The 19,621-nt window shown below is 42.7% G+C and overlaps 1 protein-coding gene across 5 annotated transcripts in view; it reads right to left on the bottom strand.

Annotated features, from left to right (window-relative positions):
• PCID2 (PCI domain containing 2) overlaps positions 1 to 19,621 on the bottom strand; it is a 57,504-nt gene that overhangs the window by 30,591 nt on the left and 7,292 nt on the right. For 3 of the 5 annotated variants that reach the window (XM_077482859.1, XM_077482854.1, XM_077482856.1), the window contains exons 3-9: positions 14,091 to 14,152; positions 12,164 to 12,253; positions 10,621 to 10,694; positions 7,828 to 7,893; positions 7,422 to 7,463; positions 6,737 to 6,791; positions 4,414 to 4,517 (exon numbers count right to left, since the gene is read on the bottom strand). In XM_077482859.1, coding sequence (XP_077338985.1) covers positions 4,414 to 4,517; positions 6,737 to 6,791; positions 7,422 to 7,463; positions 7,828 to 7,893; positions 10,621 to 10,694; positions 12,164 to 12,253; positions 14,091 to 14,126 — 467 coding nt within the window. In that variant the 5' untranslated portion in view covers positions 14,127 to 14,152. Of the gene's footprint in view, positions 1 to 4,413; positions 4,518 to 6,736; positions 6,792 to 7,421; positions 7,464 to 7,827; positions 7,894 to 10,620; positions 10,695 to 12,163; positions 12,254 to 14,090; positions 14,153 to 19,070; positions 19,165 to 19,621 lie in introns of all 5 variants that reach the window. The other 2 variants (XM_077482857.1, XM_077482858.1) reach the window with 1 other exon arrangement.

Here is a 19,621-nt window from a genome sequence, read left to right as displayed (position 1 = left end):
CACGGTGCTGGTGTCAGTGCTCTCTGTCACGGTGCTGGTGTCAGTGCTCTCTGTCACGGTGCTGGTGTCAGTGCTCTCTGTCACGGTGCTGGTGTCAGTGCTCTATGTCACGGTGCTGGTGTCAGTGCTCTATGTCACGGTGCTGGTGTCAGTGCTTTATGTCACGGTGCTGGTGTCAGTGCTTTATGTCACGGTGCTGGTGTCAGTGCTTTATGTCACGGTGCTGGTGTCAGTGCTTTATGTCACGGTGCTGGTGTCAGTGCTTTATGTCACGGTGCTGGTGTCAGTGCTTTATGTCACGGTGCTGGTGTCAGTGCTTTATGTCACGGTGCTGGTGTCAGTGCTCTCTGTCACGGTGCTGGTGTCAGTGCTTTATGTCACGGTGCTGGTGTCAGTGCTTTATGTCACGGTGCTGGTGTCAGTGCTTTATGTCACGGTGCTGGTGTCAGTGCTTTATGTCACGGTACTGGTGTCAGTGCTTTGTCACGGTGCTGGTGTCAGTGCTTTATGTCACGGTGCTGGTGTCAGTGCTTTATGTCACGGTGCTGGTGTCAGTGCTTTATGTCACGGTGCTGGTGTCAGTGCTCTCTATCACGGTGCTGGTGTCAGTGCTCTCTATCACGGTGCTGGTGTCAGTGCTCTCTATCATGGTGCTGGTGTCAGTGCTCTCTATCGCGGTGCTGGTGTCAGTGCTCTCTATCGCGGTGCTGGTGTCAGTGCTCTCTATCACGGTGCTGGTGTCAGTGCTCTCTATCACGGTGCAGGTGTCAGTGCTTTATGTCACGGTGCTGATGTCAGTGCTCTCCATCACGGTGCTGGTGTCAGATCACTATCACGGAGCTGGTGATCATCTCCTGCACCCTCTTCTTTGCCTACCCTGAACTTCCCTCTCCTCCATTGCCTTCATGCGCTCCACAGTCCTGAATTGTCACAACAATTTCACATATAAAAAAAGAATGCTTGTATTTGTCGATCCCAGATTCACCTCATACATGTGTTATGTCAATGGCCATGCGGTGGGACTATGTGTGCACAGCTAGTAATTATTTTGTTGCTGGAAATATGACCTATAGGCTTTTAAACTTTGCCTGCCATTGAAGTCAATGGGGCCCGCCGCAAACTTTGCGGTTCGCGAACTTTCGGCCGCGTTCGCGTTTCGCATTCGCGAAACGTCCCGTCGGAGGTTTGTCCATCACCAGTCAGCTCCTGCTCATTAGACAAAGATAATAATGCCAATACATTCTCCAATAAGCAGCCATGCAAAAATGTGAAGTTTACACAAGAAAAGTATGTTCTTATTGCAAATATACTATACTTTCTCTTTAAAACAACGTACTGCATTTTACAGATTTTGTTCTTTACAATTTTGTCATGAAAACTATCCCAATTCAGTTTTTTTTTTTTTATTAGTAGAAAGTAAAATGTTAACTTTTATGATAACAGATTGCTTAGGCTGCAATATACACACACACAGACTACAGCAATACTGCTGCAACATACAGTACAGAGACAAAACGGTGGCACTCACAATTCTTAGCACTTTTAAAGCTAAACTCCAACTTTCTTTTCACTAGAACTGAATGTAATGGCCAACCCTAGCATAGATTATACCTCTGTACCATGCTGCTCTATTGTCTGCAGATCCCCTGATATTCTGGGTTTAGTTGTTGCTTTGTATCATGTGACACTCTGTATATCCTGCCGATTCCTTCCACAGCCACTTGCTTCCTGCAGCAGTTAGGCTGGATTCACATCTATTCATTTTTAGTGCTTTTTGCATTTTGCAGATTTGCACTACAGTCCAGTTAACATGGTTTCCTATGGAACACATACTGTAGTGCAAATCTGCAAAATGCAAAAAGCACTAAAATTGCATAGGTATGAATTCAGCCTTAGAGTCTAGAACACTCCCCTTTGTAGTATTCCAGACTCTGCAAATGATGTAACTTCCTTCCAGAAGAAAACCCCTTCATGTACACACATACACAGCCTGTTTTGAAAGCTAGCTGTGCTGCTGCTGGGAAGGATTGAATGGATAACAATTAGAATGCAATCTTGCTAAGTTAAACATGCTGACCAGTGTGAACAAGGAGAGTCCCTCCCCTCAGATCCCGCCTCCCAGAACCCTGCTCTCTGTGAAGTGATTAATTTACATATGAAGGAAACACTTTCATAATAACCTCCCATAGCTCTTCCTCTGTAGTCTTGCAGAAAATCATTATTCTTTGGCATGCTGCAAGACAGGAATGACACAGGACGAGGTATGACACATTTACACCTTTCACCACCCACATAAAGGCCCAGAAACAGCCACAGTAACCCTAGGACCTACCCACATCAACTCCTAGAGCTGGTACAAGGGACTAGTATCAGGACCGGCAAGGGAAGGAAACAGGAAGTCTTAGAACTGTTAAATTCTAGTTATACAAAAACTGACAGTGAGGCTGTGATGGATTTACATGCACAATGCATCATTGTTTTATGTATAAATTCAAACTTTTTGAACAGTTAAGCCGCGTACACACGGGCGGACTGTCTGGCCTACTTAGTCCGCAGAAACACATTTCAGCGGACAGTCCGCTTGTGTGTGGGCTTCAGCTGACTTTTTCAGCGTGCAGTCTGGCGGACTAAGTATTTCGGAATTTCCGTAATACTGTCCGTCGGACTCGCATTTCGGCGGACAATCCGCCCGTGTGTGTGCCAGTCCGCCGTACTTTTGAAATGAGCGGACTTTTCCCGCCCGGAGAAAAGTCCGCTCATTTTGAGCGGGTATCCAGGTAGGCGGGGCCCGCGAAGGAGACGTCGCTGGCCCCGCCGCCTGATATGGACTTAAAGGGGAACCCCAACGCCGAAAAAAAAATCGGCGTGGGGGTCCCCCCCAAGTCCACAACACACCCTTGTCCGAGCACGCTACCCGGCCGCCCCGGAAAGGGGGGCGAGCGAGCGCCCCCCCTCCTGAGCCGTACCAGGCCGCGTGCCCTCAACATGGGGGGGTGCCTTGGGGAAGGGGGGGCCGCGCGGCCCCCCCACCCCAAAGCACCTTGTCCCCATGTTGATGAGGACAAGGGCCTCCTCCCGACAACCCTGGCCGTTGGTTGTCGGGGTCTGCGGACGGGGGGGCTTATATAGGGACAATGGGGCGGTGTCACATGGCTTTATGTCACATGGGTTGATGTCACATGGGGACTATGACATCGTAAGGGGCGGGGTCACCATGTGACACCAACCCATGTGACACCGCCCCATTGTCCCTATATAAGTGGCCGCGCAGTTCGTCCCTGGCATTCCGGCCGGAGAGATCGCCGAGGCAACATCTCCTGGAGAAGAAGAAGAAGAACGGAAGGCGGCGGCGACAGAAGACCGGGCCACCGCCTGTAAAAGAGCTATAAGAAGGCGCGGTGGCCCGGCAGAAGAACCGAAGAGGGGGACAAGACCCCCGAAGTCGGGAGAAGAGGCCGGCGGCGAGGAAGAAAGCCGGACTCCTCCGCTAGCAAAAGAGCTACAAGAAGATAGCGGAGGAGTCCGGCGAGAAGACCCCCGAAGACGGAAGACCCCCGGAGCTGTGCAATAAAGTATTTTATCTCGTGTGTTGTGTTTTTTTTGTACTTTTATTTTACAGGTGAATGGGTAGGGGTACATTGTACCCCATACTCATTCACATAGGGTGGGGGGCCGGTATCCGGGGGCCCCCTTATTAAAGGGGGCTCCCGGATTCCGATAAGCCCCCCGCCCGCAGACCCCGACAACCAACGGCCAGGGTTGTCGGGAAGAGGCCCTTGTCTTCATCAACATGGGGACAAGGTGCTTTGGGGTGGGGGGGCCGCGCGGCCCCCCTTCCCCAAGGCACCCCCCCATGTTGAGGGCACGCGGCCTGGTACGGCTCAGGAGGGGGGGGCGCTCGCTCGTCCCCCTTTCCTGGCCGGCCGGGTAGCGTGCTCGGACAAGGGTCTGTTGTGGACTTGGGGGGGGACCCCCACGCCGATTTTTTTTGGCGTTGGGGGTTCCCCTTTAAGTCCATACCAGGCGGCGGGGCCAGCGACATCTCCTTCGCGGGCCCCGCCTACCTGGAGACGCGCTCGAAATGAGCGGACTTTCCTCCGCGTGTGTGGGCGAGTCCGTTCATTTCAAAAGTAGGGCGGATAGTATGGCGGACTTAGTACGCCGTATTAGTCCGCTCAAAAATTGGTGTGTGTGGTCAAGTCCATTCATTCGAAAGTATGACGGACTGTCCGTCGGATTGTCTGACGGACTAAGTTGGCCAGACAGTCCGCCCCCTGTGTACGCGGCTTTACACGGTTGCTGTATATTGTGACATGTCAGAAACCTGTTCACACATATTTATATTTTTATTGATAGGTCAATGTTATTGGCTAACACTTCAACTTATGGGGAAGAATAAAGTGAAATGCTCACGTGTCACTAGCACACACTCTGAAGCAGCTCATCAACAGTTCTGCTGCTTTTTCTAACATATCGCCAATTTTGCCTTTTCCTTTCTTAACCAGTTGCTCATCAGCCTAAAAAAAAAAAAAAAAAAGTAGCACACAATTTACAGCCAACATGATGTACCAGTAGTTATGATGTCTGAAAAGTGATTGCTGCTTATTGACCCAATACTAATATACAGATCGGGTCCAACAAGCAAGAAAAACAAACAGAAAATATATTTAAATAAACCATAAATGATGCCACTTTGAGGGATGCTCTACTTCGTTTTCCTCCATTAAATAATACATTAAGCAAAATCTATCTGCAAAGTAGATCTAGCTGATTACTTTATTTAGGAAAATAAATGTGGCCAGCACAAGTGCAATAAACTACTCACAGCAGCTTCAAAAACAGGGGGACTATCAGAAACTGCATTCTCCACAGTAAATTATTGTCAATCTTCAAAAAAAAAAAAAAAAATGTAAAACGAACTGTTTCCAGACTATGTAGTAAAAGCATTTTAAATAAGCCTAATTCACCTCTGTAGCATTGTGGAGAAATTCAACTTCATAACAGGAGGCACAGAAATCTCAGCTGTATTCTGGAGAGCAGAATCTTGGCAGCCTGCCAGCCTTCTAATGTAAACGAGCATTGAACTGACTTTAGGCTCGGTTCACACATATGTGATGCAGGAACCAGTACAATTCCAGTGTGGGTTCCTGCATCGCATTTCATTCGCAGGCAGTTCACAGAAAGTTAATGACACCCCCAGATCGGTTTGCTAATCATAGTGAGACCTGTCAAATGGTACAGGTGTGAAAAACCATGCGAACCGATTCCGGTGCGGACCAAAAAAATGGGACCCGCACCATTTTGGTGCGAATGCGATGCAATTTCAGCCATACAGTTTGCATGGCTGAATTTGCATCGTACAGACATCGTATGTGATCTGCACAGTAATGTGGTGCAAATCACATGCGATGTCGGTGTTTGGACCAGTGTGAACCCAGCCTTAGAATCTTTGTTGTGCTCTTTAAATTACGTTATAACACAAGGAGCAAGGAGTAAAGGTTGTTGGTATTTGTAGTTTCCCATTCACAGAGGACTTTGGATGAATGATGTGGCTGGGCGGGCGGAGCCCGTCTTTTTCAAACAGTGACAGTAAGTGCCCGAAGAAGATGCCCACCTGCTGTCACTTGGGAGGGGAGAGACTGCAGCTGCTGGAACTTGTTACGTGTTCCAGCCTAAATACAGGTGAAATATGTAACATGTTCCAAAAGGTGAACTTATCCTTTAAGTTGGAAGCTGGGATGAATATTGAGAGTGGTCGTGGGATACAAGAGTAAAAGCAGGGATTTTTCCCAATTAGGTGGTTAGCACTTCTTAGTGGTAAGCATGTCTGCCTTACAGCACTTTGGTCCGTGTTTGGGATTTGCATGTTCTCTCTATACTTGCATGGGTTTCCTTCAGGCATGCTGGCTGGACTTAGCACTTACATATACTATATGTATGCATGCGAGATAAGGCCCTTAGTTTGTAAGCCCTTTGAGGGAAGGGACTGCTGGGAACATACAATATATTATTATTTAAGGTACTTATATAGCGATGTCAATTTACGTGTTTTACATATACATTATACACATTCACATTGGTCCCTACCCTCAAGGAGCTTACAATCTAATTCCCGAACTCACATTCATATACTAGGGCCAATTTAGACAGAAGCCAATTAACCTACCAGCATGTCTTTGGAGTGTGGGAGGAAACCGGAGTCCTGTAGGAAACCCATGCAGGCACAGGGAGAACATGCAAACTCCAAGCAAGTAGATTTGTGGTTGGGATTCGAACCAGAGACCCTTTTTACTGCTACCCACTACACCAATGTGCCATCCTAATATATAAAGTGACGAGTAAATTGTTGTTATATAAATGTCTGTAACAAATAACATGACTGGATGTGGCTATAAAAAGGACTGGACTTCCCAGCCTTCAGCAAGCAATGTTTTTGTAAAATGACTCAGTAGAAGGATACAGTCTTCTAAATCAGTGGTCATCAACCCTGTCCTCAGGGCCCACTAACAGGCCAGGTTTGCAAGATAACTGAAATACATCACAGGTGATATCATTTGCTGCTCAGTGATTGTAGTATTCTAGTCTGCATCTCCCCAAGGTAATACATAAAACCTGGCCTGTTAGTGGGCCCTGAGGACAGGGTTGATGACCACTGTTCTAAATAACAGACCTAAACATGAATATCACCACAGTACACAATGCAGTTTTAAGATGCAGGTAGAAAAAGTTGACTTACGCAATTAGCAAAATTTCGCAAATCCAAAGTAATGGCATACATGATAGGCAAGGCCCTAAAAAATAATATCACAAACACAGAGTAAGACAATACATCTGCAAGTACTGTACAATTCTTACAAATATTTAGTCTAGGTGCATGTGGAATTCATAAATCAAAGACAGACAGCGTGTGAAGAAAGAAATGCAGATAACTGGCAAGTCCATTCACATATGGCCAGCTTAGAGAGCATGATTAATTGTCAAGAATCGTTATTGCGATTTTTTTCTTGTTGCGATCTTGCCTAAACTGTTTCCAGATTCTTGCTATGCAAAGAATTCTCTCGGAAGCCATAGGTCAAAAGAAAGGAAGGAAAAAAAAATGCAATCTGCCAAGAACCAGATTTATCAGTTGAACTTAAGTATAAACATTGTAACAATTTGTCAATGGAATAGACTTCTGTGTAAGTGAGGAAAGTTTAACCACTTAAACACTAAACCTTTTTCTGACATTTGTTGGTTTCAAGTTAAAATAATTTTTTTTGCTAGAAAATTACGATTACTATATATATATATATATATATATATATATATATATATATTTTTTTTTTTTTTATTTATTTATTTATTCTCATGAACAAAAAATATGGTACGAAGGTCACTTTCAATAATGATTCAGAAATGTCAAGTGAAAAGATGTTATTTACCAGTTTTCTTCTTTATGTGCCTGAAATATTCTCAAAAATGATGTAAAATATGTTAAGTCAAACAAATCCAAATTGGTTTTGAAAAAGGTTCACATATGGCATTAAAATATCACGGTAAATGCATGCATTTGAAACGATTACTAGAAGGCTATTTGGGAACACGTTATGTATTGATGGCTACTAACATCACATACAACAGCATATTACAGGAAACTGTCTAGTCTCCAAAAGCACCATAACCCCAACGCTAGGATATCTATCTATCTAATACTGAAACCATCACCTGCTATTTCCTTCAAAAATGTGAAAAATATAAACATTGTTTATTACTCAAGCTGGAAAACAAAAATAGCCATTTTGACATATTAGACCATTCTTCATTCTCTTGTTTAGTTAAAAAGGATATTGGACTACGACGGTTTGATATTTGTAAGCTTCAACAAAGTCATGGTTGGAAACGGCATAGGTGCACCTAAAAGTAAGGAAAATAAGTAGGTTATTAGTTTATGCCTTTTCACACACACACACCAATGAAAAGGCATTGAGAGCACATTTTACCACACACATATACATATATATATATATATATATATATATATATACACACATACATACATACACACACACACACACACACACACACACACACACACACACACACATATATATGTGATATCAAAAAAAGCTTCTCTCACCTTTCTGCTACTTAAAATCCCAATCATTCTTTCTCTAGTTAGTTAAACTAGGTGCTGGTGCTTTGGGTATTAAAGTTCTAAAGCTATTGGTGGATTGGGAAGTAGTGGCCAAGCTGTTATAGCAATCTCTGGGACACTAATGACTGGTGTTGCCAATAGAACATTATTCAAAATAAAAAACCCTCAGACAGTTCTCTTTAATCCCAAAAGGGTTATAAACCCTTGCTTTTTTTGTTTTTTTAAATAACAAACATGTCATACTTACCTCTACTGTGCAGTTCGTTTTGCACAGAGTGGCTCAGCTCTACCTCTTCTAGCTCCTCCCTGCATTAAGTGTCCACATTGGAGAAGTGCTCTCCTGGGTGGACACCTGTGCAGGCTCACTCCTGAGTCCCACATATGTGTCCAGTCATACAGAATGTAGGACTCGGCACTGCCACCTGGTGCCATTGGATTTGATTGACAGCAGCGGGAGCAAATGGCTGTGCTACTATCAATCTAGCCAATCAGGACACGAGACAACGGCTACAGATGAGGAAAGGGGGGGGTGAGGGGCTGCAGCACTACAGAAGGTTTTTCACCTTAATGCATAAATGCATTAAGGTGAAAAACATGAGGGTTTACAACCCCTTTAAGTGTACATCCAGCCAAAACTTTTTTATTTTATTTTACAGAACTAAGTTAGGAACACTGTTCTAATTTAAAAAAAAAAATAAAAAATTCAGATTGTATTATAAACTGACAAATGTGCAGAAATGTAACAGAAAAAATGTAATTTTCTCTTTATATTTTTAATAGGGCAACTGTATCTAATATATGGCATTGCAGATGAACACAACAGCCTGGAGGTGGCAGTGTTCATTTGAAGGCTGCATTTAGACCTGAACTTGAAAAAGGAAAGGTTTGCTATGATAGAGCCCTTTCAAACTCGCAGCTCCCGGGCATTGGGGGTAAAGCGCTGCTATTTTTAGCGGAGCTTTACTGACGCTAGCGGGGCGCTTTTAACCCCCGCTAGTGGACAAAAAAAGGATTAAAAGCGTGCACCGATGCTTTGCCGGCGCTGCCCATTGATTTCAATGGGCAGGGGTGCTTCAGTAGCGGTGTATACACCACTCCTAAAGCGCCTCAAAGAAGCTGCTTGCAGGATTTTTTTTTGATGTTCTGTCAGCGCACCACTCCAGTGTGAAAGCCCTTGGGCGTGTTCACATTAGAGTGAAAGGAGAGGTGCTTTACAGGTGCTATTTTAGCGCTATTGCACCTATAAATAGCCTCAGTGTGAAAGGGGTCTTAAAGAGAACATTTATCAATGTTAGTGGTGACTAAACAGTACCCTGAAAATGCACCCCTTTTCTTAAATTCCTTTAGAAAAAAAAGCAATACATTTCTTGGTATTTCTGTGCCTTGAACCTTAGCTATATAGCTACAGTTTAAGAGCTAAGGCACTGCTGTCTCTTACTAGTAATCTCATTAGATTTGGTGATGTCACTGCTGTGCTGCTTTTTCTCCTTGCTGGAAGCTCTGACATGAGGACACAAAAGCCCTACCTCTACCAAGATGGCTGCAGTAAAACCACAGGCAATACTGATGACTAGTCTTTTGCCTCAGCCTGCCTTTTTGGCCACAGCTTCCAGAGTGCAGTTGAAAGCTATGATTTTTGCTATAGAGTCTTCAGCCTGGACGTGATTACAAGATCAGAAGCCACTATGATTGCTTTTCGATTGTTAGTGGGGAAAAAGCAGGGATTAGAAGCAAGTAGCTGCAGAAAGCATTGGTTGCTAATGCTCAAAGGAAATAACGTATATTAACATATCCTCACTGTGCCATGGAACGTTAACATATATAAATTGTCAGCAGGAAAGTGTAAATGTAGGGGCTGCACTGGATAGGACTGGTCACCTGTATGATTCAATGCAACACCTTCACACCACCTCCAAAAATCATCAGTAAGATATACAACTGACATTTCAACTAACTGGCTTGCAATATTATACACCTCCCTTCCTAGATAAAAGCAAAACCATTTGTTGTAACTCAAAGATGTGGGAAAGGAAACAGATGTCGCAGACAGGACATTCCCCTTGCCAGCTGACATCCTCCACTGCCCATCACCGCATCTGCCTGGCACTGGGCCACAAAATGGCATGTTTCTACCTTGTGCCAGGCTCCCAACAAGGGAAGATCTAAAATTACAAGGGGCTACATGGAGGATCCTAATCTTTGCAGTAAGTGTTAATGTATTACGTATTGTGAGTCCACAGGCTTTAAAGAACTATATAAATATCCCTATTTAATACTTTTAAAAAGGTTCATTTATTTCCAACAATATATAACCCAAAAATATGATTATCAAGGGATACAGTGTAGTGTTTTTCAAAGGATCTGTTGCTTACATAGATTTTTCTGGCCACCCTGACTAAAAAATAATTAAGCTCACAAAAGCAGCCATCACAAAATTTGGCAGCATTGCAATAAGAACAGCTTGTTCAACTAAAAGGCCTGAGTACCTTAGATGAGCTGCAAACATCTCGTCATAAGAAGGTTCCAGCATCTGTTGACACTTATCCTCTGGAGAAGATAACTAAAACACATGAAGACAACTAAAATATATGAATCTATAAAATTAGATGTTACATACAAAAGATACCCCACCGAGAAACACATTTCCATAATAGTGTTTGTACTAAATTAAAGGCCACTAAAAATATAAATATTTTAGATATAGAAAAGCGCTTGTTAAATTAGGATTAAAATGTTCAAGTCATTCATGTATTCATTCATGTATGGTCATTTTTATTAGCTGATATGTCAGTCAGCTAGATGAGCTGTAGTTTATAAGTGGTATTAAACCCTTTAACAAGTGTTGGGGAAGTCTTTCCCTGCATTTCTGAAGGGCTCATTCACAACTGGGGTTTTGGGGGGAGGGGGAATGGGCACTAAAACCACCCGGTTGAGCCATTTCTACCACCCCCCAACTGCTTCCACTTTAGCTTCAGAGGCAGCAGCAGTTGTACATATGCTGTGGACACAGCTGGAAGTGGATGACACTGGCTCTTCGCAGCGAGCTGAGAGGCAGAGCCAGCTGTCAATCGGGTAGCCGGTTAGATCCTGACAATACTGTCAGGATCCTTAAAGAGTCTGGAGTGGCACTGCCAGTCAGTGCACAATAGCGCACGATCAGCTGATCCTGGGTCACAGGAGAGGGAAAGTAAGTGCACTCCTGTGACCCACAAGAGTAGTATGACCAAAAAAAGATCAGGCCATACTTCTCTTTTAAGCTTCTCAAGTTGAGCTGATGCCTTTCAAATCTGGAAGTACAGTACACTGAGAAGCGGCTGCTGAATTATTGATCAGAGTAGCATAAATATGCAATTCACAGCACTCTGATGGTAGATAGGGCAATCTGGACCACTGAAACTTAGCAGCCAGCAGTGCTAGACGACTTCGGTTTGGGCCCTGCTGGAGAACAGACTGAACATGCAAGTGGTATTTCTATCATATTACCTGTAATAAAGTTAAAGTGGTTGTAAACCTCAGACATAAAATATGAACAAAGCATATCCCTCTATAGTGTGTACATGTCTCAGTTAAGAGCACTAAGAGTAATTTCTGTCTGCTGCTTCGTTCCTTAATCAATAGGTGATCCAATCAGAAGTGGGAGCGGGTACCTCTCAAAAGTAGGTATCTGCACCCCCCAAAAAATGTAATGTGCCAAATGTAGAGGAGGACATAAAGCTTTTAAAGTTCCACGTTAAGTTAATAAGTTGTTGGTTGCTCTAGTAAGCGATAAAGGTTTAGTGATAGACAAGGTGAGAATAGCCACTGAATGAAAGTCTTTTTGGTGTAACAGTTTTATTCAGCTAAATCTAAGAATTTATACTTGAACAGATTTCTTATAAATAGTAATTGTAAAATCAGAGGATTACTGAGTTACCAAAACAATGATCAGTTTAACAAATGTTGAAGAAAAAAAATGAAAACAATCTGTATTACAGTATGCACCATGGATGATAAGTACATACGAAGGGTAAAGAGCTAATGCTTTCCTACCTGTAAGCGTGGATTTGCAATATGTGGATGTCTGAATGAAACCAGGTCTGCACAGCTAAAGCCATTTTTCATTTCAATGGCCTCCAAAACCTATATTAAAAACATCATAGTTAATCACAGGCAATTATTAAATATTCAAGTAGACACTATATATGTAATATTCTGCTGCAGACATATACAGTAATTTTTATATTTGTTTCCATAGCCAAATTAAATAACATAGGAGACAGGGGTCATAGTTTCCAAGTCCATCTATAAGTTAGGTGTCAGAAAACGTTGATTCTCATTTGTTCTTAAATGTGCCCTTGATAAAGTTGTAAAACAAAACAGATTTTCAGATTCTCCCATGGATAACACTCAAATGCTTTTTCCACATCCAGTTGACGTGTTGCCTAATTTCAGGGGAAGCTGGTAAATTAAAATGTAAACAATAAAATGTATTCAGTATACCTCTGCAATAGATGCACATTTCCTTACATTTTTCCTCCTTAATATATGCTGCAAGAACAGAAAATGTACCTGCTGATCTGTTAGAAATTTAGTAAAGAGCTAACAACACCATCTCTGCTGCACTGAAATCCCAGCGGAGTTCTCAGCTCTGCTTAAGTTTTCTCCTGTGAACTACAGAACCCCTCTTATGTTATGGAAATTAGGAGAGGGTGGTCATTTTCTGCAGCCTAGTATGGGTGGAGTCAGGCATGGCTGACAACTTTGTTTGGCTTGAAGTGCATCCAGGGCAGCATTGCAAGCTTACTATAAAGTTAGGATTTCACTGGATTTCTGACAGATCAAAAGGTGTTGTACTATGAGCAATTATAAAAATGACAAATGGGAAAATGTGCATGTATTGTACAGATACGCTGTATACTTTTTTTTTTATTATTTTCTCCAGCCACACATTTTAAGCAAATTTGTCAGCACAGTAATATTTAACTTTTTGTTTGCAGTCCATAGCTATTACCAAAACATACTTCTCAGTGTGATTTTCTATATTTAGGGCCAGTTCACAGCAAAACGTGGTGTGGGAAAACCGCACTGCATTTAAAATGCACTGCAGTTGTGATCTGCGGTGGGTGTCAATATTAAAGTGGAGTTCCACTCAAAAGTGGAAATTTAGCTTATCCGTTTTTTTCTCCCCAGCCGCCCCCCCCCCCCCCCCCCCGTGCCACATTTGGCACCTTTCAGGGGAGGATGGTACCTGTTTTTGACAGGTACCGTTCCCCATTTCTGGGTGACAGGGCCACTGGCAACTAATCAATAGCAATTAGTTGGCAAAACACTGCTGGCTTCCTCCAAGTTATCTCATAATGGTCATGTTCAATGCCCATTCACACTAGGAACTGCATGTGAGTTGCACAGAAATGCTGTGCTGCTCCTGTGCAGAATGATTTCAGCCCATTCATTCTGAATAGGCTGAAAGCACAATGCACCAAAAGTAGTGCATGCACTACTTTTTGAAACGTGTGGCAACTGTATGTTACAAAAGTACCATGTAATGACCTACGTTTGGGTTGTCGTTAACTTGAACTCACCCCTACAGCAGATCACAAGAGCTTTGTAATCGGAATGCAGTGCGGAAAGTCACATGAGAATGTGCCACTCCAGCACTGCATTCTACTGTGAACGGGCCGTAAAACAATCAATATGTTGTACAGTTACTTCAACCAGTTTCTAATAATCAGCGGATGCATTACCTTTTCAAAATTTTTGTAATACCTTCTTAAAAAAAATAAAAAAAATATTTTTGGTAGATTTCCTGAACTTTCAAAGTTTCCAACAATAACAAGTAAAGGATGCTGCACTGCATGGACAACCTTTAATCAGAAAGGTACCATTAAAAAGAATATTATGCTATTGTTGTACATAAGGTTGTTTTTTGTTTCGGAAATATACAAGTTCTAATAAAATACTATAGGTTTTATTATACCTGTTGTAAATATTGATTGATGGTAATATGCGCCATTCTGTCCTTCTAAATAGATAGAGGTCCTGTTAGGAAAAGCAAGCAGCATAAACAAGTGAATACACTAGAACTTAATAAAAACATGTAATGAAATACATTCCCACTAAAATCACAGGTGTCAAACTGACGGCCCTCCAGCTGTTGCAGAACTACAAGTCCCATGGGACATTGCAAGGCTGACAGTTACAAGCGTGACTCCCACAGGCATGATTGGATTTGTAGTTCTGTAACAGCTATAGGGGCCGCAGTTTGACAGTCCGATTTGTTTTACTGAATGATTATCACACCTTCATAAAGCCGCAGGAGTTATTTACAGGTGTTCCTTATTGTACAGCATAGGTCTGAATAGAGTGGAGAAGGATTAGAAACCCTATAAGGTTTTTATTGCCGTCGGTGTCCTTGTTAGGTAGACTCACCCTATTTATTTGTTCTGCTCACCCTGATCAAGGAAAGTAAAAGAAAAACCCAAATTTTGGGTTGTCCTCAGAACAGTAAAAGAGGGGAATCTTCCAATGGACACATTAGTTCTGGTGACTACCAGGGATTTCGTCCCACTTTCTGTTTTGGCTCTGAGATAGGAAGTGAAGAGAAATCTCTCCAACTGGACACAGGTGGAAAATGCCATCTTTAAAAAGTCCCAAGTAATTTCTTCTCGGTAGCTTCGGTAGGGAACATGTGATCAGCACAGGGCCAATCAGTACTGTCCAGTCAGAGGGTCAGGAGTTCTGCATCCTGAGAGGACAGCTCAGTGCAGTATGAAAACTCCTACTACAAGTGTTAAAGTGATTGTAAAGGTAGAAGGTTTTTTTTTTTATCTTAATGCATTCTATGCATTAGGATAAAAAGCCTTCTGTGTGCAGTAGCCCCACTAATACTTACCTGAGCCCCCACTCCATCCAGCGATGTCCATGAGTACCTCGACCATCCTGGGACTCTCCCTCCTGATTGATTGAGACACAGCAGTGGCGTCATTGGCTCCCATTGCTGTCAATCAAACTCAGAAGGGACTCAGGAGTGAGGGGTCAGGAGGTCCAGCCAGGGACCTGAGAAGAGGCGGATCAGAGCTGCTCTGTGCAAAACCACTGCACAGAGCAGGAAAGTATAACATATTTTTTTATTTTAATAGAAAAAAAATAGACTTTGCAATCACTTTACCCAGTGCTTGGCTGACACTGATAGTCACAAGACTGCTATATACTGCTGATGAGAAAGGGTATTTAACAGTTTATATTTACTAAATTAATTGTATTTCCATGTTCTGTGTACTGTGGGAGATGAGATATAGTGAATGCAGGGTCCTGGGTTTAGTAACACTTTAACTGGTAAAACAAAATACAGGCGAGGGTACCAGCTGGAACTTCCCTAGGGCGCCCACTATTGGGGGGTCCTAGGTGGTACAATCTTCACCCATCACAGTGAGTAATCTAACAGGGGCCATCAGAGACCCAACTCCTCACCTGGGGATCAATGCCCTGGACCCATGTAACACTTTACTGGTCCACAAGGAGATAGATCATTGCATAGAGTCCTGTTCCGCAGGGTCCAGTGCTGACAGGCAAATAATACATGCCATTTCCACGTGTCCAGGTAGCAATCCACTCAGGCTAGAAAAGATGTGGGAAAATGGACCAGGAAAGGACTAGTCTAATCCCAGCTGAATCCATTGAGAAGCTAGCTATGTTTTCATGTAGAGACTGCATAGACATGACGATTACCTAGGAGACTAGCAAAAGAAAAAAATGAAAGCCTTGGCTAACAGGGAGGGGTTATGCCTTGGATGAAATTTACTGTCTTTTTTGGCAACGTCAAACCACCTGGAGGTGGCAGCACAACCCTGCCATAATGGAAATGACGGCACAGATTCCTGCATCCTGGGATGTGAGATAAAGAAAAACTTTTTTTTGTGGTGTGTTTTTTTAATAACTATTTATTTTATTAATGCAAGCACTGAAGGACTGGTTAGCTCTGTGAATAATGCGCTACTTTTTTTTCTTACAAACAATAAATGACAGAGGTATCACAAGTACCAAGCGATGCAGAGTGTATAAGTCAGGGGTAGGCAACCTTGGCCCTCCAGTTGTGGTGAAACTACAAATCCCATCATGCCTCTGCCTCTAAGAGTCATGCCTCTGATTGTCAGGGTCTTGCATCGTCTGATGGGACTTGTAGTTTCACCATAGCTGGAGGGCCAAGGTTGCCTACCCCTGGTATAAGAGATGGGAGTTAATCTAACTGTGAACGTAAATTTTAAATATGTGGCTAAATTGCTACACCTCTAAACGCTTTTCAGAAGCGTTTGCCAGGTGGATAAGGAGGCAATATGATGGCTCCTATATATATCAACTGCCTGTGAACGTGAGGATGAGGTCTACACTACTGCTGGTAAACAACGGACGTTCAGAGGCAATTGGATGCTTTTTTCAGCTGCTCCTGAACTCATCCAATGTTATCTTATGTGTACATGTACACAAGTTCGTTTAATTTTAGTTTTTAGGCAGTTGCGTTTATAGGCTTTTTTTTAAGGCAAAAAAAATGAGTTCAGACGCAAAGGCAAAGCATAATGGACTACTATGCATCGCATATTAGCCCATTATGTGTCACTTACCTGACACAGGAGCCAGCAATGTCGCCGCTGTCCCCTGTAGTCCGCCGCATCCATCTTGTTGGTGGGGTCTCGCAGCTCCGCCGCTGTCATTGGCGATTACGTCACTCCCGCGTATGCGCACGGGAGCCAACACGCGCGGCAGCTCCGTCGCTGAGAATGCCGCGCTCAGTGCGCCTGCGCGCCGCTGTCTACGGCGCATGCCCATTTTCGGGCAAATATCTCCTAAACCATATAGGTTTAGGAGATATTGCTTGGACCTACAGGTAAGCCTTAATCTAGGCTTACCTGTAGGTCAAAGTGGTTTGTAAGGGTTTACAACCACTTTAAGGATAGGAGAGCTTAGTTGCACTTTAGGAATACTTCAGGGCTGTGTGCCCTTTGTTATATAAGCTTTGAAATGAGGTACATTTTTATGTTTACCCCAACCAAAATTATCCCATTCGCAGCCCTATGTTCTTCTCACGACATTCCCCTTAGGAAGCACTAGTGATTTGCAACTCTGACATTTTCTTTAACAACTTATAAGATCTCAAGCTACCCCCTATACTATGAAGTGAAAAATAGGGGAAAATACTGCACTGTGACTACGATTCAAAAGCAGCAAACATTACTGAAAGACCAACGGTTATTGGTAAAAAAAAGGAAAGAAATTACGTCGCGCTAAAAGATCAAATTCATACCAATGAACATATGGATACAAGTAAAGACCTATATATCATAAGTGTTGGTTATTGAAAAATATGATATATCTGATTACAGAAAAAACAAACAAACTGTGAATTATATTGTGAAATAGTGCACACTCTTATCACAAATAGACAGGTGAAAAGTCCAATAAACTGTGAATTCTATCGAATAGATGATCCGATCATAGACCATAGATGGACGTGTTAACTTTGTTAAATATAACACGCTTGTATATATATATATATATAAACATATACAGATAAAATTTATAGTCTCAATAGGGTGTCCAAGATTTCCCGTGTGCAAAAGACGACACTGAAGAAAGATTGTATGGAAAAACGACTAGAGCAACAGCATTACGCCATTTTTCCCATACAATCTTTCCAATAAGCCTTATTTTTCTTCAAAAAAATGTGAGTGTTCTTAATCTTCATTTTAAACTTGATTAAAATATCCTTTAAACGTTATTGCACTATGCGAGTTCTCTTTTATTACGATCTACTATACCTGAATATGTTTGAAAATGCAGAGTTTTGATTATCAAGATCTGCCTGCTGTCCACCTTCTGTGAATGTACCAGCATAATATAGAGTGAAGCTTCGGAGATTGCTTGTGGAGCAGTGACCTGACACTTTTTTCCATTAAAAGTCTATCACGACTTGCGGGGCGTATGCCTTCCAAAGTCTGTGATTTCTGGTAAGCCTCACTCCTATAGGTGTTGATGTGGATAAAAAATCTTCACTTCACTCGGAGCACTCTTCAGTGTCGTCTTTTGCACATGGGAAATCTCGGTTACCCTATTGAGATTATAATTTTTATTTTCACAATTTATGCACATTAGCACTTTAGCGCAACATAATTTCTCACTCCCTATACTATGACCCGTTTCGAAAGTCTATGTAGATTGCGCCCCCAATCCTCAAGTCTGATATCTCTCATATATACAGCTATAATTAACTCCAAGAAACCACCACTAAGACGCTATCACCTCCAATGGGAGGCTGAGCTTGGGAAACAAATGGATCCGGAGGACTGGCAGATCATGACTACTGCACTATCCAAATGTTCTAAGAATGTCCTCTTTCTGGAGAATGCTTATAAAGTGTTCTATGATGGTACTACACTTTGGCCAGATTAGCAAGCTTTCTCCCGTCCTATTCCCCCTTATGCGTCCATGGCTGCTCTCAGGAGGGTACAATGGCGCACATCTGGTGGACCTGCCCCAGGGTGTGCAGATTGTGGGTCAGAATATATGAGCTGCTTCACAAACTTTTCAATACCACTATAAAGAGGGACCCTTTTGAGGAAACCGATCACAGAACTTCTCCGCCCTGAACGCAGACTTGCAGCACATATTTTTACTGCAGCTAAGGTGACCATAACACGGGCCTGGAAGACCCCAGCCCTCAGCTTTGAAGCAGTTAAAAAAACTGTGTGAATGACATTATGGTAAATGAGAAGCTTACTGCTATACTATCGGACTCTCATGCTAAGTTTCTCCAGGTATGGCAACCCTGGGTGGCTCATAACCACCCTTCACGATTTGACCCAGGGCTCCTTTCCCTTTAACAAGCCTCTATTCCCCCCACCCCGGGGACCCCCCTCCTCCCTCCCTCTTAACTTCTCTCTTTTCTTATGCATTATATGCTTACGCTACTCCTCTTTTTTTTCTGGTCCTCTTTCTTCTCACCAACTCCCTATTTCTTCTCTCTTGCTTCTTTGTTACTCTGGCCCACAGGCCTGGTCCTGTTGGGATTGGAAACATGACGTGATGCAGTTCTTACATATTGGGGAAGGTTTTTATGCAATCTGTTTCATTTTTTTTTTTTTTCCTGTAACGCTAAGCGTTATAATGTCATTTCGCCATATGTTGCACATATGACCTAGTGTGACAGCCAGTATATAACTCAGGATCAACATAATGTCACTTTACCCAGACTGATGAGGTGCAGACTTCCTTTTGCAGGTTACCTATGCTCACCCTCGAACTTATAAGGGCTGGTTCAAAATTTTCTGATCAGATTATTCCTGAATCCTGCTGTTTTATACCTGTTAGTCCACAATGTGTCCACCACTGTTTTTGTACTATTCTGTTGATGTGAATTTTCAATAAAAACCTTTGTACAAGAAATTAGGTACATTTTAAAGAGGAAGTAAACCCTGATGAGTTTACTTCCTCTTTCATTCCCTGCAAAGGCAAAGC

The sequence above is a fragment of the Lithobates pipiens genome, unplaced genomic scaffold (assembly GCF_037356315.1).
Source record: "Lithobates pipiens isolate NorthernLeopardFrog02 unplaced genomic scaffold, aLitPip1_a1.2 Scaffold_16, whole genome shotgun sequence".
Lineage (NCBI taxonomy): Eukaryota > Metazoa > Chordata > Amphibia > Anura > Ranidae > Lithobates > Lithobates pipiens.
The sequence above is the reverse complement of the archived record's forward strand: the minus strand, read 5'-3'. Positions and strand labels throughout refer to the sequence as shown.